Here is a 23,722-nt window from a genome sequence, read left to right as displayed (position 1 = left end):
ACCTTTCACTACCACACTACAGAAGGTTAACCTTTCACTACCACACTACAGACGGTTAACAGTCTGTAGTGTGGTAGTGCAAGGGTTAACCTTCTGTAGTGTGGTTGTGAATTGTGTGGCAGTGAAAGGGTTAACCTTCTGTATTGTCGCAGTGAAAGGGTTAACCCTTTGGTAGTGTGGCAGTGAAAGGGTTAAGAAAGCGCTGAGTCAGTCTGAGTAAGTGTATATTCTTAGACAGCAAGTTGAGCTTGTGCTTGTTTTCTATATAATGTACTTGCCACTGTGGGGGATAAAGGGTGTGTTTGTGCGTTCCAGGCGAGCTGTGACTACAGCCAGTTTGTGGAGCATCCCCTGCGCTGTGTGGTGCTGGCTGCTCAGGTCTCTGCCGAGATGTGGCGCAGGAACGGCCTGTCACTGGTCAGCCAGGCAAGTGACTGTAGTTAGCCTACATCATGGTTCATTTACATTTCAAGCTACAGACACAGAAACGGCCTGTCCAGAAAGGTACTGAAACAGAGGGGTATAGAGACATGCTAGAATGCATAATCTAGTGGTATTTTCAACAAAAAACGTCAGACATGTTTTAGGGACCTCAGACTTACATTAACTTGTTCAAAAGGAGTATAATATGTGACCTTTTAACAATTTCTTGTTGAGGCCATTTAGACGTGAGATGTGACACTCTAATCTCTCTGGCCACTGAATTTAAGGTTTCTTTCTCTCTCATGATCAGGTGTATTATTATCAGGATGTGAAATGCAGGGATGAGATGTATGATAAGGACATCCTCATGCTCCAGGTTGGTGTCACACAGCATTACCACGCCCTCACCATATTCTCTTGTTGTCTTTATTATGCGCTTCTTGACAACAAATGGATTTGAATGCTGTTTCTTTTCAAATTGTTCACAGATAGCTGCTTCCAAAATGGACCCCAACCACTTTCTCATGCTGATCCTGCTGAGGTTTGAGCTCTTTGATATTTTCAACGGAAGTTCATCAAGGAGAGACCAAGTAAGAAATACCACGATACTCATTCAGATTTATTTTTAATTGTATAATATGCAGCATTAGTTATGTAGTTATAATAATCCATAAAATACTACTTTTTCTGCAGGAAGTCTTGAGACAAACCAATCGACTGACTGAAGAGATGCTCTACCTCCTAATCGCTGTCGTCGGTAGGTCAATAACTATTCTCTGTATAAGGAATATACTTGGGTACCAGTGGTGGAAGAAGTACACAGTTCCTTTACTTAGGTAAAAGTAGAAATACCCAGATAAAATAGTACTTAAAAGTAAAAGTCCTCTATTCAAAATCATATTTAAGTACATTCAATATTACTTTTACTTAAGTATCAAAAGTAAAAGTACACATTATGCATGATTCCAGTGCTTGGGATCATTCAATCCTCGAACCATTGATCTCTAAAGGTTAAAGTGGTATGTAGTCCAGTTATGCTGCTCTGTTCAACAACTCCTGAAGTTGCCAGGCTTCAAATTAGAAAGTACATAATCTTCATCAATACTTGCCATGTTTTCTATGCAAAATATTTTCCTTCAAAATAACTAGTGGGTTCAGATAAATGTAGTGGAGTAAAAAGTACAAGGTTCCCTAAAATGAAAATACTTGCGTAAAGTACCTCAAAATTATACTTAAGTACAGTACTTGAGTGAAAATATCGTACTTATTTTTACTTGGCTTACTTACTTTCCACCACTGTTGGGTACTGACTTGCATACCGGTATTTAGCTAGTCGGGTATGGATGGTGGTGTCTGAGCGGTGTGTCTTGCGGTGTGTCCAGGTGAGCGCTACGTGCCGGGGATCAGTCATGTGACCAAAGATGACGTGACGATGAGGGAGGTGATCCACCTGCTCTGCATCGAGCCCATGGCTCACAGCAGCCTCGTCAAGGGCCTGCCAGAGAACGTGAGACACGCAACAATATACACATTGTTGTCCATGGTGTATGACCGGTCAAACCGCAATGTAAAACATGTGTTTTTGTTTGTAGGAGAGCCATGAAACGGGCCTGGAGACGGTTATCTCCAATGTTTCCACCTTCAAGTGAGTAATGAAAGACAAAGTCCCTTATGAGGTTCATCTTGAGTATTATATCTGAAGTATTATAGTATTTGAAGACTCTGACCATTCTGCTTCTTCTTGTAGGAAACCTGGGGTTTCAGGGCACGGCTTGTATGAAGTGAAAAAGGAATGTCTGGTAGAATTCAACCCTTTCTTCTACCACTATACTAAACCCCAGCATAGCAAGGTAAGACAATGGCTAAACACAGGGCAGGAAACTATCATTTGGCTAATGGCTGCTGTTAATTTCCTACGCCTGGCTACACACCAAAGTCAAGTCTTTATTTGTTACGCATGCATCACACAAGTACAATGGCAATGAAATCTTCTGCTAGCCCCCCTTTTCAGTTGTACAAGGAAATAATGTGTTTATTATGCAGTCAATAATAGAGTATTGTACCGTTTCACAGTTATAGTTACTAGTATTGTACAGTCACTACCCATTGAACTGAAAGGTTAGTAGGTGTAGTCTTAGTTCATAGCGTTTCCTTTCCTTGTTCCAGGCAGAAGATTCCCAGAAGAAGAGGAGAGCACAGGAAGGCAGTGATAAAGGTGAGTCATAAGCTCTTCTCTGTTGTGATCCTCTTCTTATGACTCAACACAAGAACACATCTCATAGGTCTGTCCATCTGGCACTTCAGAGATGCCTTAACACTTTCAGCACCACGCTTAGTCCCCATCTCTACTGCTAGATGGTCAGTTTAAAATAGTCGTTTCCGTGGTGTTTCACTATGTTTGTAGAGCTGTGTGTGTGTTCTGTATTATAGCTGTGGAGACAATGGTGTGGCTCATTTGACAGACACTACTTGTAGTACAACATGGATTTTTTTTTCTACACACTGTAGTTTGTAGTTTATTACACGCTAAACATCGCGCATTTCCAAGATAATCCAGTATTTTTTCATAGATTGCGAGATAAAAACACGTTATGTGCAATAAGCCCGAATCGTTCTGGTTGATTCCCTGAACCCCCAAATACTCCCAAATCAAAGGTATATAACATGTACATATGTACCTTCACAAAATCATCAAGGGGGGGGGGGGGTCGTTTTAACTCAAAACTGTGATGTTTGCCGAGCATGTTTTATGTCCGGTGAAACACAGAACTGTGATCATTAGAAAAACACCTCAGGTTCAAGTTTCTTTAATAGGTGTCATACAGAAGTACAGAATACTTTTATACAAAATGCTTCTTACTGTTACGCTCCAGAGACTGTGCTAGACAAGATAAGTATGAAATAGTATAGCATGTAAAATAGAAGTAAAAATAGAGGCACAGTGTTCAGTATAGACGTATGTACAATGTTCGATGCAGAATAGAAGTAACTGAGTTACCATACAATATACTATGCAATGTACTAATATACAATACTATATAGTGCAAAGCAGAAATGGGATGAGGTACAATTTACCGGTAGGTACAATTTACAGTAAGGTGTACTAGTTGTAGTGCAAATCCTTTACCAATAAATATAAAGTGTGTTTAGGTGATCTAAAGTGTGGAGAGTGGGTGCTGCAGTGTGTTGTTTGTTTAAAGTGAGTGTGTGCGTGTGGCAGGGTTTCCGTTAGAAAAAATTGTTGCCGGTCTCAGGGTCCGGTAGATTTTTATCTACCGGTCAAATGAGAGAAATTCCGGTCAGAGTTTATTGAGCTTAAAAACAACAGGCTATATAAAGAATGACATCCTCAAGGCATGTAGATTTATAATATTTTAACTTAAAGCTAGGCTACTTTTGCGTATACAGTCATTATATTCCAAATAAAATAAGTCCAGAGACTCCGTGCTGCTGCCGACTTTAAATCAAATAGACCTGTGTCTGTGGGCAGTCGGCCCGACATTAATAAACAGCAGTCTGTTATAATCACATTTATGAGCTAACGAATTCCGTTATATTGGACATTTGTATTAATTATATCAAGCGAAGAACTGAGAAATTTGGCAGAGAGACGGCAACATTATCGTGGGTTTGCGTGATGTATATCTCCACCTAGTCCCAACGACTTGGTGCTGGTCATAATGTCCGGTGAAAACAACTCCCTCCAAGCACAACTTGACCACCCGAACCGTACCAAAACAGGCCAAAATTAAATAGCCCATGCGACGAACGATTCATTACATTCGTTTCATCGTTGCTCCACCAAGCAGCCGGTCCAACAATATCAGCGCGAGCGCCGCAGTTAGTTTGCAAGAAGCATCCAGCTGCAGACCCGCAGAGCAGCTTTCCAGGTCTGGGGACCGCACTGTGCCAGCAAAGCTGGTGGGTTCTGTGGGTCTGCAGCTGCATGCCTTCCGCAAATCCAGCAGCAAGCTCTCGCTGAGCGAAGCAACGACAACAAACGCAATGATTGTTTCGTTCATCGCATAGGCCACCCAACTCCAGCCCATCCAAATACAATTCAAATAATCAAACTGTGCCCAGAGGGAACTATTTTCACCGGACACTATGACCGGAGAGATTAAATTTGTCGGACTTCAACAGATTTTGCCAGTCAAATACCGGTAATTACCGGCTAACGGAAACGCTGGCGTGTGGATGTGTGTGCTGTGTGCATTTGATGGTTGTTGCATAGTGTTTATTGTTCGTTGAGCAGCCTGATGGTTCGGTAAAATAGACATAGAATATACCTTACCTTACATTTACATTTACATTTAGTCATTTAGCTGACGCTTTTATCCAAAGCGACTTACAAGTTCTGTGCGACAAGACAGCAAGAAGGGTATAACTCTATCAGCTGAGTAACAATGTTCATCAAAGTGTTGCGTGTTACAGTGTAGGTTAGTTTATTAGGACAAGTGCATGACATTAGCCAGAAGGTATTCCAAAAAGAATAATTCCAAGTGATCGCATCGCCATCGCGATTACCAGTGTATATGTCTATACACGTTTCGATGGTAAAATACGCTTAGGCAACGGAATTTCGAGGCGATCAATGTGAATCTCTGTTCAAGCAGGAGGAGGAGCCCCTACCAAAAAAAAGGAAGACGTGTATCCACGCCAATGCAATTCCAGTTCAGACACAGACGATACTGCCACCTGGTGATATTCGATTGGCATTGCAATTCCAACTTATACAAACGACCCAGGGACGGCTAGAATGACCCGGATGATGATTTAGAACGGGGATCAGAGGAAAAAGATTAAAGGATCTAAAAATGTAATATTACGTGATTGGCGCAGAAAGTGTTAATGGGACAGCTGCTGTGCATACATACACATGATACAAAATCCCAACTAGAAAGGTGTGCTCCACCTAGTGATAGCCAGACAGTTTGTTCAATGTGCCTCATCCTCTGAATATCACAGGGTGGACACAAAATAGCGCACAAAACTATTACATTATTGCAATATCTCACTATTACACACTTAAGCATGGGGCAAAAATGTCACGCAATCACGCTGCCACCTGGTGGGAGATAAAAAGTAATCCCAAACTTAATCTTAAACATCTTTAATCTTTAACATTGTTTAATCTTAAACTTAAACAAAATTAATACAAATAAAACACTTGTCGTTGACAATGATTTTTATTTTATTTGAGCATTCAGGTCCTTGGCCTGCTGTCACTATGTGTGACGTTTCATACAAATCGGCCGAGTAGCATGCAAGATTCTGCGGACACACGCACCCACCCACAGACAGACACGAGTCCCCAGGCTTCCACTTAGTGGAGATAATTGTATAATATAATTGTTATATTTAAAAAAGGAAATCCAAGAATATTTTGCCCTAATACACATAAATCTTTATTTCCATTAACAAGAAGATAAAAAAGCACCATGCATTGAAAATGTACCAGGTTGCTTGGGGGGGGGGGGCGACAACTCTGCCCTGTTGGCCAGGGGGAACAACTGTCAGCTATGGAAAGTTACAAACCGTTTCAAAGGAAATCTTCCCAGATGGTTCTGTGCAACAAACCAGTTCCTGTCATCCAAAATGATTAGGATTTCTTATCATGTGGATATACCTATATGTCTCTCTCTGTGTCTGTCCCCGCCCAGCCCTGCGGCCCCCAATGCCCCCAACCTTCTGCCCGGCCTTCTCCAGCATTGTAGGCCTGCTCGGCTGTGACGTATTCATCCACATCCTGACGCGGGTCCTGCAGACACCTGTATCAGATCGGGCTACTCACTGGACAGAAGCTATGATCCAGAGGGTAGCGACACCTTCCATGACTCTTTCTCTTTACCCACTTTTTACTAGGAGTGTCAAGTGAAAATCCAACAACATAATAAAATTAAAATTAAAATTGGTATAGATTTGGAATAATTTGACTAGATTATTCATAATCTTTTGTTGAAAATGGAATTTAATGAAAGCACAGCATGGAGAGATAGAGTACAACAAAATAATGTATATTGTTACACTACTCTCTAGAATGTATACTGTTACACTACTCTAGAATGTATACTGTTACACTACTCTCTAGAATGTATACTGTTACACTACTCTCTAGAATGTATACTGTTACACTACTCTCTAGACTACTCTCTAGAATGTATATTGTTGCACTATCTAGAATGTATACTGTTGCACTACTCTCTAGAATGTATACTGTTAGAATGTATACTGTTACACTACTCTCTAGAATGTATAATGTATACTGTTGCACTACTCTAGTCTAGAATGTATACTGTTAGAATGTATACTGTTGCACTACTCTAGAATGTACAGTATACTGTTACAATACTCTCTAGAATGGCAAGCTAACAACATATTTATACAGGCGAGTAGATAAAACAAGTGGGGATCATTGACGTCCATAATATGAATTATAGACATAATGAGAAAATGAGCGATATGACTGGGAATGACGTGTATGTATTCAGCCAGCACTGACTGAATTAGTTCCAGCACATTTGTATATTGTACTTATTACACTTTTACTAAGTAACTAAAGTAATTGAACCAGATTGATTAGATTTTCTGATGCATTGGGTCTTTGCCTAAATACTCAAAATGGAGTCATTCATCGTTGGATTTAATCATTACACCCCGCCCTAGGTTATTACACTCTATCAATAACCTGTTCTTGCCTTCCCTTACTCTCAGCACCTGTAGTGAATAAATGTATGATGTGTGTGTCTCCCCTGTTCTCCAGGCCCTGCACTTGATAGGCCAGGCACTGCTGGAGGAGAAGACCCAGCTTGAAGCCAGTACTGTAGAGGAGGTGACCTTTGACTTCAGCCTCAAGGCCCGCGGTGAGTAGCAGACACTTTGCCGTGTTTCTTATCTTCCTCCGGGTTTCATAGTCTCTTCATGCTTTGAATGGGGTTACATTTTTATCATCATCAGCAACCAAACTAAACACAACACATGCCATTTGTAGGGCTGCTCGATTATGGCAAAAATCATAGTCACGATAATTTTTTATTGAAATCACGATTACTAGGCGGTCAGGTGGCGTAGCGGAGATTGCGCTCGTCACCAATGCGGCGTCAGCATTGCTTGAGGCTTGGGCTGATCGCTATACTAACCCGTTTGGCTGGGTTAGGGGGAGGGCAAGTCATGGGTGGGAATCTGGTGTTGTGGACAGCGATGCCTACAGGTCAGGTCTGGACGCTGGCTCAGCGGAGGCGGGACTTGATGAAGGCAGCGTGACCTCCCACGCGTTACACTTCACCAATGAGAGTCCTCGCTGCCAGGTGAAAAAAGAGTCACTGGCTGTCGCCGCGCGTGTCGGAGGAAGCGTGCGGATGACTTCAGGATTCCCTTGTACCGACCAGTAGGAGAACATGCGCACAACAACCAGGTAGGGGAGGGGGGGAATTGGCACAACGACTAAATCGGGATGGGGAGAAAACAGAGAAAAATCGCTGTGGACGAAGGGTGCCCTGCATTTACAACACAAGACTAAATTAAAGCAACACAGCATTATCATTTTATCTCTATCTTGTTTTCATGATCCCAACTCAAAACCCACCTTTTCACCAAATTTGTAAATGACTCTGCCTGATTTCCCCTTTTTTCTTTCGTTTTCTTTCTTTCTTTCCTTTTGATTATTATTGTGTTGTTAAGTTGTTCCCTGTCCCCGCGGGCGGCTACGTGGCGTAGTGGGCAAGGCGCTCGCCACGAATGCGGAGACGCTGGGCTCGCCTGTTCGAGCCCAGCTCTCCACATTGTTTTCAGTTTAGCTGGTCGTCCGTACTAATACACATTGGCCGTATTAGGGGGTGGGAAACTGATGGGTGGGGATCGGGCGTTGTGGACAGCGACTCCTACAGGTCGGTTGGTGCGCCTGCGCAGTAGAATCAGGAAGTGTCGGGGGCAGCATGAGCCTCCCACGCGTTACTCCTCGCCACTGAGAGATCGAGCTGCGCAGGTGAAAAGATGCGACTGCTGTTACCTCAAGTACCGGAGGGGACTTGTGCTATGTATGACTTAGTCCACATTGCAGCCGGCTTGTGGGAGGCAAGAAACAGCGTCCGTGACAGGGGAGGGTTGAATTGGATGATACGAAATTGGGATGGGAGAAAATATAGAAAATGGGAGAAAAAGTGGATAAAAAAAAAAAAGTTGTTCCCTGTCCCCCTCCCTTAGCTGTTAAGCGCCTTGGGTCTCCTGAAAGGTGCTATATAAATTTAAGATATTATTATTATTATGATCGTGGGAAGACAAAATCGTTATTGAAATTGAAACTCAATTAATTGCCCAGCCCTAGCCATTTGGTGGACACTTTTATCCAGAGCACCCCACAGTACCGTGAGTGCATGTATTGGGTGGCTGCAGTGGGAATGGAAACCCCAACCATGGCGGTGATCATGTCACACTCTACCCATTGAGCTACAGGACCATTCTTCTTTATTTTTTTGGTAGGAATCGGTGCAGAGCATGGAAAATCTGTGTTCCACCTGTTGTCCAAAGTCAAGGCACTTCCTTCCCTCGAAGCCCAGAAAGACATGATCAACTGGACTCTGCAGGTGGAGATATTCAGCAACTGCAGCCTATTCTCATCATTCATTTCCATCATAGATACTTAGTCAGTCACCTCTTTTTTTTTACATTGATTATTTCTCTCTGCTAGATGTTTGATATGGTGAAGTGTCTCAGAGAGAAGTCCAGTCCTACAGCCTCCGTGAGCATGCAGACGTGCAAGCCAGAGGAGGTACATTGAATGAGTGGAAACGATTAATTATTATGTTTCCTGTCTGTATTCTTTAATTTCACCCTCTCTTTTGTTCCTGGTTGATCCAGAATGTCCAGGACAAGGAGAAAGCCGAGCGGAAGAGAAAGGCGGAGGCAGCCAAGCTACATCGTCAGAAGATCATGGCCCAGATGTCGACCATGCAGAAGAACTTCATCGAGTCCAACAAGATGCTGTATGACAACATGCCAGAGAGTGGCACTCAGTGGGAGCCGGTCGCATATACCGAGAGGTGAGAAGGAGAGCAGGAAGAGCGACGGGTCTGTTTATTCATCGATTTAAAAGCAACAGGCTTCTGGGCTTTTTTTCTTTTTTGGTGTTTGAAGCTTCAAATAAGGTCACCGGCCAAAGATTAGAATATTTCTATCATATGTTACATCTCCATATTTGGTCTAAGACAGGGGTCTCAAACTCAATTTACCTGGGGGCCGCTGGAGGTAGAGTCTGGGTGAGGCTGGGCCGCATCAAATATTCCACAAAAAAAGGGTTTCAAGTATTCCAAAAAAAACTCACAAACTCACTAAAACCTCACAAACACCAGCAACTGAGCATTCTCAGTGGTGTCAGTGGACTCATCCACAGCTATGGAAATGCACTGTGCATTTTTTTTTTTTTATTCTATCACAAAGCTGTTTAATCAAATCATCAGCCAGTATTTCAGTTATTCTGGTTGCTGTGCTATCTGAGGAGGATTTGCTTTTGTTTGCCTTCAAACATGGTCTCCATCACTTCAGTCATACATTATTTTATTATGTATGCATCAGAGAATGGCTTCTTGTGTTTAGCCAACACCCATGCCACTGAGTGAGGACTTGGTTGCTTTTTCTCATTGTGACATAGCTTTAACAATAATTCTGCTTGCAGCTTGATATGATGATTTCATTCCATTTATTTTTGTGGTTCTTAGCACTGAATTTTGAGGAAAGGCTGCATCAAAATAACTGTTTTGTTTCGTAGTGGCTTTTCAAATTGCCACTCTTCACAAGAGCTACCGTTTCTTGGCGTATTAGGCACATTGGTTTGGTGCTGGGAGGATGCACGCATATTTTTCAGTCCATTCAGCATGAGCATGCCATATTTTTCTACTAACTGTCTGCTGGCGAAACTAGGCTACTAGCTACATTTATCTCACGGAGATACTGTAAAACTGGGAACGAGGTTACTAGCTACAGTACCTGCACATTAGACTACCGGTAGATGCGCTGTCAACTCTCGCTCTGACTCGGACCTGCTGAAAGAGACAACACTCATTCCGTGAAAACCCGCCCTACTCTGCTCTGATTCGCAGACTGTGGGTGGGGGGGGAGAAACGCTGACAGGACGCTGAATGTGATTGGACCAGAGTAGACAGACACAGACAGGCAGAGCACTGCTTGCAGAGGAGACAGCGGAGAATTTCGAGGATGCCTGCCATACGCACTGGATATATTTTCCTTCCACTTGGTATCACTCCGAAATCACGTTTCAACCAAGTCACTAACGTAACGTTGCTGTCATGAGCCTGCGCTATTGTAGCCTACAAGTGATCAAATAAATAAAACATCCAACTCGCACAACGACTCGGCAACAAGTTGCGCGCGGGCCGCACTAACACTAAACTTTGATGTCAAGTAGGGGGCTGCAAAATATCATCCAGTGGGCCGCGATTGGCCCGCGGGCCGCGAGTTTGAGACCCCTGGTCTAAGACGTCCATTAAGGTTTTGATTGTGAAATCTTCTGTTATCACCAGAAGCAACACGATGCAAACGTCCTGCTGAATTGATTGTCACATACTGTGTACAATACATAATAAAAACCGCAACACGTGTGCCACGTTCATATATCCAGGTTGGCACAAAGGTGGTGTTAATCATGGAGGAAAAGTCATTCTAGATTGTTCAAACACAACTTTACTGTCAACGCAGCATAATGTACAGGTGTCCCTCACTGTAGCCTCTAGCTTAGCGGTTCTCAAACTACGGGTCGTGACCCAAAGTGGGGTCATGGGTAGGTGACAGTGGGGTCGCGCATTGGCAAGTATATATTTTAATCCTTTTTAAAAGAAAATTCTGGCAACATATTTGGCAAAATATGCCTCGTTTTATAAATGTGTATTGATAACATAGTGCTGTAATAAAATGTTCTAATATGCATGATCGAGTTCAACAACGTGTGCTTTTATTTTGATATTCCTTAATTCCACGTTGAAATTCCGCGATACATTAAGTGTGGGCCGTGGGTCGCCAAAAAAAATCCTAAATAAAATGGGGTTGTGGTATAAAAAAGTTTGAGAACCCCTGCTCTAGCTCGATAACTAAACACAAATTCCTGCTCCGCCTGTATCCAATGGAGAGCATATACTAGGGCTGACCTTCGATTTTCTTTTTTGGAATTTCGAAGCTTCGGGGTCGAGATTCGATTTTAATTCGAAGCTTCGAAATATTATATATATATATATATATATATTTTTTTTTTTATGTTGTGGGACTTGTAACAGCACTTTGTTCAACTTTGTCAGTGCTGTAAAGTTTAAACCTTTTTAAATCTTAGACAAACTAAACACTTTGCTTCCATGAAATATTGTAAGGCATCATTTGAGGTTTTATAAAAGCAGCACAATGAACACAAATATGTCTGTGCCGAGTCCGACATCATCTTAAATAACAAACAGCATTGCTTGTTGTAATTAACAAAGAGAGGCAGAGTTGATAAAAAAAAATCATATATATATATATTGTTTTTACATAATCAAATTTTATTTTCATATTCGAATCCCATGCCCATCGAACAAAGCTTCGAAGTATTTAAGACAGCCCTAGCATATACCATAAATACTGAAGTAGGATGGGTACCAAATAACTGAACTGAACATACAATATACAGTATACCGTAAATACTGATGTATAAGTGAATACTGTTGGCTTGTTGGGTTAACATTAACACATCCAGCGCCGGAAACAGCTTACGACGTGTTTCAAGTTCATGCTAATTCTGCCATTCCACGGCGTACGACGTTATTGAGATCATATTTCATTTTTTCGCCATGTTATTCATAATTCCCTCACGGAGCCTGGTCTGATGCAGTGGGAGCTTGCACAACTCTGCAACGCTTCAATACTGCCGCCTGGTGGATGATCGGCGAGTTACCAAACCGGAAATGGACGAGTCGATCTCTGTGCGTCTGGGAAATGCGTCCGGCACTCGCATAGTGTTGCGGGACTCAATACACACACCATGTATATGGATCGCTGCCATAACTCAATAATCGACATGATTTTATTATTATACAAACCGGAAATGGATCGACTCGATCGCCGTCAAATAAGTGGGATCTTTTTGCTCCAGTCTTATCTGCCAACGGTAAGAGTACGCTGACGTAATTTTCAAGGCGATTGTACATTTCTTTGTTTACAAACCAACTGATCAATAAATCAACCCATACTACATAAAGCATTTACTGACGATCACGGACTTATAAACGCCCCCCTCCCCCCGTTCATCCGCGCATGATGAGTCCTAACGTTTAGGATCGTATTCAGTTGGATTTTTTAATATAGCGTGTATCACGAATAAACTGCAATCGATAATCTATATTATGCGTTTAGGCCTATAACTAGCGTTCTATGAATTACTGCAGAAAACGATAAAAACATATTTATATTCTAGACGGTATTTTCGTATGAATGAAAAAATATAACGTTCCCACATCCTGAACGATAGATACTCGATGTTGAATGGGCCATAGTAATGTCAATTTAGCAATACAATTTAAAAAGTTATAGCCCTGCAAAGAAGGTGAACATCTCCATAGACTTAGAGTGCTGGCAGAGAGTGGTATACGATGCTCAAAATGTGTTAACGTGAATGTTCTGTCGTTTATAGCTGTGCCATGCACGAGCTGTGTGTGGCGGTGGGACCGCAGCGGGGGTTGGCCCCGGTCGACAGGGAGGTACTGACGTGTATCCTGTGCCAGGAGGAGCAGGAGGTGGCAGCCCGCTCCCAGGCCATGGTCCTGACCGCCTGCGTCCAGAAGTCCACAGTACTGACGCAGTGCAGGGGGAAAACGCTGGCCAACAAGGCAGAGGGTCGGGTCTCTATTCACAGGGCTTTTCCTTCACATTTACTAGCAAAAGCCAGTGTTACACAATCACAGCGTATATCAGATATTAACTGTTTCTCTCCTGATGTGACAGAGACGTCATATCCCCTCTTCATGCCCCCTGACCTGGCAGTGGGCACCCACACTGGCAGCTGCGGCCACGTCATGCACGCCACCTGCTGGCAGAAGTGAGTCACTGCAGAAACAGTTTTACTTGTTTATGATATTCAAATATTCATTATCTTTAATAAAAATGATACAAATAATATTTGCAACATATGTACAATGTAAATATATTATTTATGCCTATAACAGAATGTACATTATGTACCTTTTCCCATGTGGTCGATTAGTACTTTATTGACATATTTTAAGTGAGATCTTTTCCCAGGAATGTCACCATCATCAGTGGGTCATAGGCTCATTCACCATTGTGTTACTTAATTCTGTGATAGATAGTAACGTAACATACATTTATTTAAATGATAATCTTTGAGATTGGCACTTTAACTGTTTTAAAAGGCACCAAATTGAGACTCCTCAAATAACTAGCTAAATACATCTTCTCTAACATTTTCTAATATGCTTGTCATGCTATTTACGATACAGTAGGCCTGATGTCACGCTACGTGTCTCTCATAATTTAGCAGCTCATCACCATCCTAGCAGCTGTCTAACCTTAGCTTCTTAGTTTTATAGCACCCTTTGCATACAGGCTTCGTTATGTCTGTGTGTTCTCCATCAGCGTCTGCTCTGTAGGCAAAGTAGTCCCACAGTAGACTTCGGCAGCTCCTTTGGTTAACTAGTAAAGGGCGTGGAGATATTCTTTCTGAAGTAAAATTCTATTACCGAACCGTTTTTAACAACAAAGTATCGAAAAAGTACTTAAAGGTGCTATAGATAACATTTTGATTTAGAGTAATCATGTATACATTTTTTTTTATGAGAAAATAAATAAATACATCCACAGAGCTTTTAGAAAGGTGGAGAGGAAAAGTATTGCATCACGTGGAACGCACCTGATTGGATAAATGACATTCTAGTGCGACATCTAGTGGCTGAATGCTATCTATAGCACTTTTAAGTTTTGGTATAGTCCTGCTCAGTCCCTGTCCTTCCTGTGTCACAGATATTTCGAGGCGGTTCAGAACACTACAAGGAACCGGCTCCACGCCGAGCTGATCATCGATCTGGAGAATGGAGAGTACCTCTGTCCTCTCTGCAAGTCTCTGTGCAATACCGTGGTCCCCATCATCCCAACGGAGCCGCTCATTCTAAACTAGTGAGTCACTCCCATCTTCTTGAGCCCAGTCTGGGACCTGGGACTGTTGTGTGTTCAGTAGGGCTGCAACTAATGACTATTTTGGTAGTCGACTAATCTGTCGATTATTTTTCCGATTAGTCGACTAATCGAAAGAAAATTATATAAAAGAAAATATATATATATATATTATTATTATTTTTTTTGCACTACCTATCTTTGTGAAAGTGGCTTCTCAGCTCTGGTCCAGCTGAAGACAGAGCAGAGGAACAGATTGGACATTGAGCATGACCTCAGAGTTGTTTTGTCTACCATCACCCCAGACTTTGAGACTCTTGTCAGGACCAAACAACATCCCCAGTTATCCCATTAGTTCCCCCAAACTTACTGTCGGTCTGTTATGTTAAGCTAAGAAGTCTTCAGCTGGACCAGAGCTGAGAAGCCACTTTCACAAAGATAGGTAGTGCAAAAAAATATATATATAATATATATATATTTTTTTAAACGACTAATCGACGCAACAATTCCTCGTTGACAATTTTTTATAATAGACGTCGTCGATTATGTCGACTAATCGTTGCAGCCCTAGTGTTCAGACGGATGAAGGTTAATGAGTTTAGAATGTGTGATGCGATTGTGATGTCACATTATTTCAGGGAGCATAGACTGCAGATGTGACATTGTGTTTGGCCCTGCCCCCTGGTTCAAATGTATGATGTTTTGCAATGGAAAACATGTAAGCCGCTCTGATAAGACTCCCAAATTTTTTTTGTTTTACATTTCCAAGAAACACACGCTTGTAGTTAGCTAGCCACCATGACAGGTGACAGATGACAGATGACCGTCTGCTGGAGCTTGTAGTTAGCTAGCCACCTGTCATGATGACTGTCTGCTGGAGCTTGTAGTTAGCTAGCCACCTGTCATGATGACTGTCTGCTGGAGCTTGTAGAACTTCCTCATTTCATCCTTAAAGGAAGATAGATACCAGTCTCCTCTCTGTGCGTTCAGTAGAAAGCTATCTGGATGTTAGCCTAGCTTAGCACAATGAATGGAAGCGGACATGACCGGTTAGCCTAGGCAACTAACACCTCTCCCAAAGGCTAACCGGTCATGTCCGCTTCCATTCATTGTGCTAAGCTAGGCTAACATGCATTCTACTGAACACACAGAGAGGAAACTGGTATATATCTTCTTGTCTCTCTGGAGAAGATGATAAGCAAATTTCCCCAAATGTTGGTGTAACTGAGGGGTACAATTCCCTGACTGTATTACTAGATATGATACTTACTACCACTACCTTTGTACTTAATATTCGGCCACCCAGTACACGGCATAAATATATTATCATAAACACTCTCACGTAGATGAAACGGATCCAACACAAATGTACGAAGTCGAAGTATGCGTTTATTACTACACAGCAATGGTGTGTAGAGCAAGCACTTAATCACTTAATTACATTTATGAATTGAAATAGTATGCACTTTTATGGCAAAGAGTATTCGTCGGTATATCAATAGAGAATGTCCAATCTCTGATGGCGCAGGTGGTACATATACGACCTGGAATAGTTTAAGGAATAACAGCAATGATACTTTAATGATTATATACTGGATACACTAGAGGGGGTTAATCCGGTCGCTTGTAAGCCGACAGGAGTAGGAGGGGGGGGGGGGGGGTAGAATCCGGCTGCCTCGTCCGGCCAAGGGTATCCCAGGTGAACCCACTGTAGTGCCGTTCAATGCGCCGGCGATCCTTGGACCACAGATGAAAGCAGGTGGACTCTTTGTGGGCCGGCTCTCTCCGGTCCACGGGGGAGAGACGTGAAGCGACCTCGTCTTGCAGAGCGTCTCCTCACCTTGCGTCCTCTCCAGGGGGGGGGGGGTTCCAACACACGGCAGTGTCGGGGGTCTTTATCCATGGAATAATCAAAGTATACAAAGCATAATCCGTGCCTGGGAAGGCGGGCTGTCGTCGGTAGAATAATCCGGTATACAGGTCCACTCGCTCGTCGGCTCTGGGGCTCCTCGGGTGCAGCTTCACATGGGGTCAACCACCCTGGGTAAGCAGCCAGTTCTCTGCCCGAAACGATGGGGTACTGACTACGGTAGTATTCTCACCGCACGAAGCACTATATATTAACAGACTATTATTAGCTTAATAGACTACGTCCAACTCGACGATATAGTGCCAAATATGACTATTCAAATATTAATATACACGATGTCTCAATACCGATGGTAGGCGAACTTGGCCTTACTCCCACACGTGGCGTCGCGGGGAGGCTTTACGTCTGTGACTCTATTGGAGGGTAAGAAACTGGACTGAAAAGAAAGTCCTACTTTAGTAGCGCAGTATATATACGCACTATGAACAAATAGTCCCATTAGTGGTGCGGTAGCCAGATTCCTACGCGGAACTAGGACTTGTTCGTACATGTGGAGCGGTACGTTTGAACTGGGTCTGAGGGGTATGGCAGCCTGGCACCAAGGTCTCGACCAATAGTAGAATGGAGACTATTATGGGATGTTCAGTAGGCTAGAATGGATATTCAATGCATATTGTACAAGGAATATACAAGGGATATCAGGGAATATTAGAGAATATACAAATACAATTAAATATATATATATAATTAAATATATATATTTGGTTTAATCTGGCCCTTCACAACAGTTGGCGTGTTCTTTTAAATTAATACATGATTATCATTATCAGCAGTTGTATTGGTTTACAACATATGAAAAATTGTTACAATAGGAAGAACAGTATTGCCTGAGTCACAATTGCATAATGTTAAATTTACGGTATTTTGAACTAGTTATTTGACTAGTGGAATATCACTTCTACCATCTATTAAAATGCAGCTCAGTGAAATGATGAAAATGAAGAAAGAAAAGCTGTCCTTCATCACTGCTTTGTGTCCTGTGTGCAGTGAGAATGCAGAGCTGGTGGGGCAGCTCCTCACCCTGCCCGGCTGGATCCAGATCCTCTCTGCCAGAATCAAAGGGCTCAAGTCTGTCACTCAGGTTACTGGTAAGTACAAACTCTGACCTTCTGAGTAACAGTATACTAAGTATCCTATCAAGGCCTTATCTTAACTACTAGGTCGTTCAGTACAGATAGTTAATTACAGATTAAACATATCGTGTTTGGTAATGGCTGATCTATTAAAGGAACATTATGGGAAATGCGAAACCGCCAACATTATTGGAAATGTGCTTACCATCTTCTCCAGAGACGAATCAGAAGATGGATACCAATTTCCTCTCTTTGCATTCAGTAGAAAGCTAACCAGCTGTAAAATAGCCTAGCTTAGCGCAAATTAAGCAGATGCGGACCACTAGCCTAGCTTAAGATTCTGGGAGATGTGTTTTGGCCAACAGCTAGGCTAGCTGGTATTTGTGCTAAGCTAGGCTAGCTTGCAGCCGGATAGCTTTCTACTGAATACACAGAGAGGAACTTGGTATCTATCTTCTTGTCTGACTTCTGGAGAAGACTGTAAGCGCATTTCCCATAATGTTGGCACGTTCCTTTTAAGACCTCGTGTTTATTTCAGTGTGAGATCTATTGAATGTTTCTCCCTCGCTGACTGTGACGCAGAGGGCAGCGGTGAAGACATGGACACTGGCCTCCTTGCAGAGGGTCAGCCGGACTTCAGATCCATCCTCAGCTTTGGAGTACAAGAGCCGTGAGTGACGTCATTAAAGGGGAACGCCGCCCAAATCATTAATTCCAATAGGTTTCCGTGGTTTAGGAATGTTCAGTTAATATTTGTGAATATTATGAGCTACTTCCTCCTGTAGCCAGAAACCAGAGAAGATGTTTTGTCATCAAGTATAAAGTATGGAGCTGCTCTATTGGTGATGAATGGGAGGCTGATTCTGTGAACCCAGAGGATGTTTGTTTTCTTTTTAATACCCAAATTAGCTTTATTCTTTAGTAGTGTTCTTGGTTCTGAAACAGAAAACGTACCACGTTCACGTAGCATTCTTGTTTTTGGATTTGGAACGGAGTTGTTCATGTTCACAAACAAAATGTTGGACACTGCCATAGACCATAGAAATAATGAAATTAACAAACAAATTAATTCTGAGAATGTGCCTAGTTCCCCTTAAACTGTTTGCAAGGTTTTTCAATCCTATTTTCCTGCTACAGTATGTCTGGATGTGACTTATCTACTCTTGGTACCTTTCAGGAGGAAGTACTCAGACAGCATAGCAGAGATGCTGGTGGTGTGCGCCACCACAGTACATAGAGTGGGACTACAGACCGCACCCAACGAACTCTGTCCATGTGTTCCCATCATGGCCTGGAATACCTGTGCCTTTACCATCCAGGCCATTGGTAAGACCTGGGCCTTTTGTCTTTCTACATTGTCTTTTAGTTGGGTTGTCTCATATATTAATATTCATCGTTTTAATGTTTTGTACACGGTAAGGGGTATATGTGCTGCGTGTATGTGTACAGATGTATGATGTTTATGTTTGATCAATGTGTATAGTGTATTTTAAGTCCATACGGGGGCTGCACACCAAAAAAGTGCATGCCCCTTAAATCAAATCTACATGATCGCCACCTTTTCTCCTGTCATTTCCCCTCAGTCACTTGCATTGATCCGTTTTCATGTTGTTTCTCATAAAAATGTGTTTCTGTGTCGCCACAGAAAGCATGTTGCAAGAGGAGGACAAGCCACTCTTTGGGTCGTTACAAAACAGACAGGTGAGATAACGTATACCAAATGAACAGGGGTCGGGTCTGTTTTATGTTTTATACTTAACCTCTTAAGCCCTAGCCCTATTTTCTGAAAATCCGCCTAAAGATACATACCTAAGTAAATGGAAGATTGCTCCACTTCTACAAGGTTGTGTCTGTTACTAGGCTTGAGTAAATTGTATTATGCCTGTATTTTTTACTGTTGTGAAGCACTTTGAACTGCAACCTCTGTATGAAAAGTGCTATACAAATAAAGTTATTATTATTATTATTATTATTATAATGAACCAAAGGAGAATATACATTCTTTAAATCTTTATTTTTTTTTTTATCTTTGATGGTGAATAACACCATGGTAAAATTGACCAGACATGAAAAATTGCCACTGAGCTCATTCAGCACCTTCTTGAGATCACGTGTACAAAAGATCTAAGCAAATGAATAAAGGGAAGATGATTAAACGGAAAGTTTTGTAGATACAGTACTGAATTCTGACATCCGGACACATATTTAAATATGATTATAGAATATCAGGCCTATGGATGACCTTTTTATGGCCAAGTCGCACATCTATGGATCCGGCCAAATCTCCCCTTTCCAATGGCAGAGTTCAATCAGGATTTAGTATCACCAGGCGTGATTCACAAACCTTGAATGAAATCTACTGTAAGTACAGTTACTTTTTTATAATGTAAATTTTTTCCACTATCAGATTGCAACACCGTTTTTTGCTAGACGTTCACAAAAGGTAGATAAACTAACTGCGTTCAGTTTTATGAAAATAACATTCAGGTTTGTGGGATATGATCCCGAAAAATAAGAGAAACAATAGTCAATCTAGAAGTCAGATGATTTACAGGGACTGGCGTGAGCTGGGAAGTGTAGTTTTTTATTTTATTCGAAAGCTCATCGAAAGCCCTGGGTCTCTTCTCCCAAAAGACTACACTCAAGTTAGGTTGCGCCAAATCCTTGCGTCAAATCTCGCCTTTTTCGACTCCATGCCCTGAGATTTCTATAATCTTATATTTCACTAATAACAGTTAAAATCATTGGTAAACAAACGTAGTGCTGAAAATATACACTTTGTACAAAACCCGGTCCGGTACCAGACCGCTCGGGCTTAAGAGGTTTAGGTTCTATTGTGTTTCATGTTTTGCTTATTGGACTGATTGTCTTCTCCCTCCTTCTCAGCTGGCTGGTCTGAAGGCAGTGGTTCAGTTCTCAGCAGCCCAGAGGCTCAAGAGTTCTCAGGCGGTCATCCAGAGGCACTTTGCAGATATGTTAGGAGGTACATTTTTAACCCACACACATGCAACAGATTCTTGGTCATGGCTCGAAGGTATGGACGTTTTGAATGAATGAGTTTATTTCGAACATAAATTAAAAACAATTACCGGTAACACTTTGGCTGCCTAAGGTTAAATTCATGATATACCATAGATTGCCAGCGCTATTTGTCTATGGAGAAAGTCCCCTTCTTTGCAGGGCTATAACTTTTTAAATTCTATTGCTACATTGCCATTATTAGGGCCCATTCAAAGTCCTATATGTATTGTTCATTGTGTAGCAACGTTAAACTTTTTCATTCACATATTCATAGTAAAGTATGGTCTAATGTATAAGTATGTTTTCATCTCTTTCTGCAGCTTTCTCCAGAACGTGATATATAGCCCCAAATGCATTATATTGATGATGAAATACAGTTTGATGGCAATCAGCGCGATATAAAAAATTCCAACTAGACGTACTTCTAGAAGTTACTACACGTCATCTGATGTTGACCGGATGGGCGAGGGGGCGTTTATAATTCCGTGGGCAGCGTTATACCAATCATCTAATGTGGGTCAAATGTTGATAATAGCAGTTAGTATCCAAGACGGTAACGTTACACGCTGAAACTCACCCCAGTCTCCGCGCGCCGTTGGGCGATCATCGTAGAGTAGAAATCTTATCATTATGGGATATATTTTTACCCGGTCCATCTCCAGCTTGTATAATGGTATATACGTCCAAATCATGTTGTTTATCGAGTTATTGCCAATCGATCACCGTGTAGCGTGACGAGCCAGAGTCCCATGACCTATAGCGAGCGCCCGGAAGTACTACGGACGTCTAGGACAACCTCTATGCCACATCCTGTTTGGCGATTGCGCCGATCGGCCACCAGATGGCGCTCCTGAACCGCCAGAGAGCTCAGTGGGTCCTGCTGGTGGATCTCAGGCCAGCGGACATATGAATCCGATCGCAGATTTTTGAAATATTGATATAAGGACGACGTAACGCGTCCTCCGGCAACTTTAGCATGGCCAGCAAAGACGTCTAAAGACGGTTCCCGGCAGTCAAAGTGTTAAAAATAATAAATAAAATAATAAACAAAAAAATAGAAGCAAAACAGTAATGTTCGAAAAGGAGTGTAAACGTATGTATTCCTACCCCCTTTATGCAACTCATATTAACTCATTTTCATACAACCCAAATTTCCACACTAATTAGGGGTATAACGGTACATGTATTCATCCCGCAAATTTACGGTATGGGCTTGGCGGTGCGGTACGTGCAGCCATACGACGAATACGTCTCATACCACTAGGTGAAACTAGGGTTGCACATTTTACAAATCTATGCTCAATATCTTTACTTTACTTTACACTGGCTTACATTGATCTTTAACGTTGAATATTAAGCTTGTATTGCCAAATTTAGATGATGAATAAAACGTTGAAGCTTGTAAACACACGCACGATGACAAGCGGACAGACCATAACAACGCGCACTGACCCTCTGCATTGCTTTCTTCCCACGAGTCTCTCCTCCCTGCCTTACTACAGGTGTCGGTGTCCCTAAAACAAAACCTTGAATGAATTATATCATGTTTGTAACACAGCAGGGTCATTACAATTTTACAGTTTTCTTTCGTTTTCTTGTTCGCCCAATGGAAAGACACACACACAGACACACACCAAGTAAAGTTGGTGTCACTAACACACCCGCCAACTATCTCCCGCGGACATTCTCTCACAGCTGATCGAGAGAAAAAAAAGCAATAGCCTACATACTTTCCGGACTGATCATCTGAGCTCCTCTCCAGTTGAACTGCTACTGTGTTTAAATCCAAAATATTGATAAATCTCTGCCATTGTGTAACATGTCATCTGTTCTCGAGTCTTCAGTCTTGGCTTCACGTGCAGTTAAATCCTCTCTACAAGTGAAACTGAAACTTAACAAGCCTAAGTTGTTAAAGGGGCAGTAGGCAATTCATTTACTCAGTGGATGGATGCCTGAACACAGAATGACACCAGTATCACTGACTACCACGGCAAGCCTATAGAAAATGATTCTATTTAATTATAATAATAATTATAAATATATAATGATGATTATAAATATGTTTTTCCTGTTGTACCGAACTCGTACCGAACCGTGACCGCAATACCGAGGTACGTACCGAACTGTGGCTTCTGTGTACCGTTACACCCCTAGTAATAATACTAATTAATCCCGCAGAGTACTAGCCCTTGAACAGGGATCCCAGGGCTCAAGCGGTCAACACAACGCCTCCTCATACATATACCTCTGAGATATTTTTTTTATATCTTTTTTTCACTATACATGTTACCTCTATATTATCAGAAAACACAATGTTGATTTTCATAGCTATGCTGACGACACCCAATTGTATATTTCTGTCGAGCCAAAAGATCCAAATGCTTTATGCTCCTTGACTACCTGTCTGTCTGCAATTGATCGATGGCGATGAGCGATAATTTTTTTTCTTTTTTTAAACTTAATGAAGACAAGACAGAAATACTTTTAGTAGGCCCTAAAGCCAAAAGGGAAGCACTTTTTAATGGGTTGGGAAGTTTGGCTCACCAGAATAAATCGGAAGTAACTAGCCTAGGTGTAATTTTAGACACTGATTTAAGTTTTAATACCCACATAAATAAGGCGACCAAAACAGCCTTTTTCCATCTAAGAAACATTGCTAAGGTTCGATTGTTTTTAACCCAACAGGATGCTGAGAAGTTGATTCATGCTTTTATTTCAAGCAGATTGGACTATTGCAATGCTCTTTTTACTGGTCTTCCTAAAAAATCAATAGACAAGCTACTGCTAATTCAGAACTCTTCTGCTAGACTTTTATCATGTAATGTGAAGCACTTTGGGCTGCATCTTGTATGAAAAGTGCTATATAAATAAAGTTATTATTACCGTAATTCCTCTAATAGTAACCCCGGCTTGTATTTGTTTCAACTGTAGCGGGTACCAGGCTTGTATTAGGAGGAGGCCTGTATAAGAGGGAGGCCTATATTTCAAATTTTCAAACGGATCATAATGAATAAATCAACATTTTGTGTCAGTTTGAACCCAGTAAAATGTACTGGGTTCATTTATTGAAACCAAGTACTGTATGAAATAGTAAACAGTGCAATTACAGGTG

The 23,722-nt window shown here is 41.8% G+C and overlaps 1 protein-coding gene across 1 annotated transcript in view; it reads left to right on the top strand.

The window, feature by feature from the left end:
- ubr1 (ubiquitin protein ligase E3 component n-recognin 1) overlaps positions 1-23,722 on the top strand; it is a 59,629-nt gene that overhangs the window by 23,804 nt on the left and 12,103 nt on the right. The window contains exons 17-37 of the mRNA XM_084311560.1: positions 316-426; positions 734-799; positions 912-1,013; positions 1,117-1,180; positions 1,806-1,930; positions 2,016-2,068; positions 2,171-2,273; positions 2,590-2,638; positions 6,087-6,241; positions 7,187-7,286; positions 8,902-9,005; positions 9,110-9,190; positions 9,280-9,461; positions 13,091-13,293; positions 13,402-13,495; positions 14,437-14,589; positions 17,504-17,604; positions 18,172-18,259; positions 18,767-18,915; positions 19,235-19,290; positions 20,476-20,572. Coding sequence (XP_084167686.1) covers positions 316-426; positions 734-799; positions 912-1,013; positions 1,117-1,180; positions 1,806-1,930; positions 2,016-2,068; positions 2,171-2,273; positions 2,590-2,638; positions 6,087-6,241; positions 7,187-7,286; positions 8,902-9,005; positions 9,110-9,190; positions 9,280-9,461; positions 13,091-13,293; positions 13,402-13,495; positions 14,437-14,589; positions 17,504-17,604; positions 18,172-18,259; positions 18,767-18,915; positions 19,235-19,290; positions 20,476-20,572 — 2,236 coding nt within the window. The remainder of the gene's footprint in view (positions 1-315; positions 427-733; positions 800-911; positions 1,014-1,116; positions 1,181-1,805; positions 1,931-2,015; positions 2,069-2,170; positions 2,274-2,589; positions 2,639-6,086; positions 6,242-7,186; positions 7,287-8,901; positions 9,006-9,109; positions 9,191-9,279; positions 9,462-13,090; positions 13,294-13,401; positions 13,496-14,436; positions 14,590-17,503; positions 17,605-18,171; positions 18,260-18,766; positions 18,916-19,234; positions 19,291-20,475; positions 20,573-23,722) is intronic.

The sequence above is a fragment of the Notolepis coatsorum genome (assembly GCF_963971535.1).
Source record: "Notolepis coatsorum genome assembly, chromosome: 3".
In the NCBI taxonomy this organism is placed as follows: Eukaryota; Metazoa; Chordata; class Actinopteri; order Aulopiformes; family Paralepididae; genus Notolepis; species Notolepis coatsorum.
The sequence above is the reverse complement of the archived record's forward strand: the minus strand, read 5'-3'. Positions and strand labels throughout refer to the sequence as shown.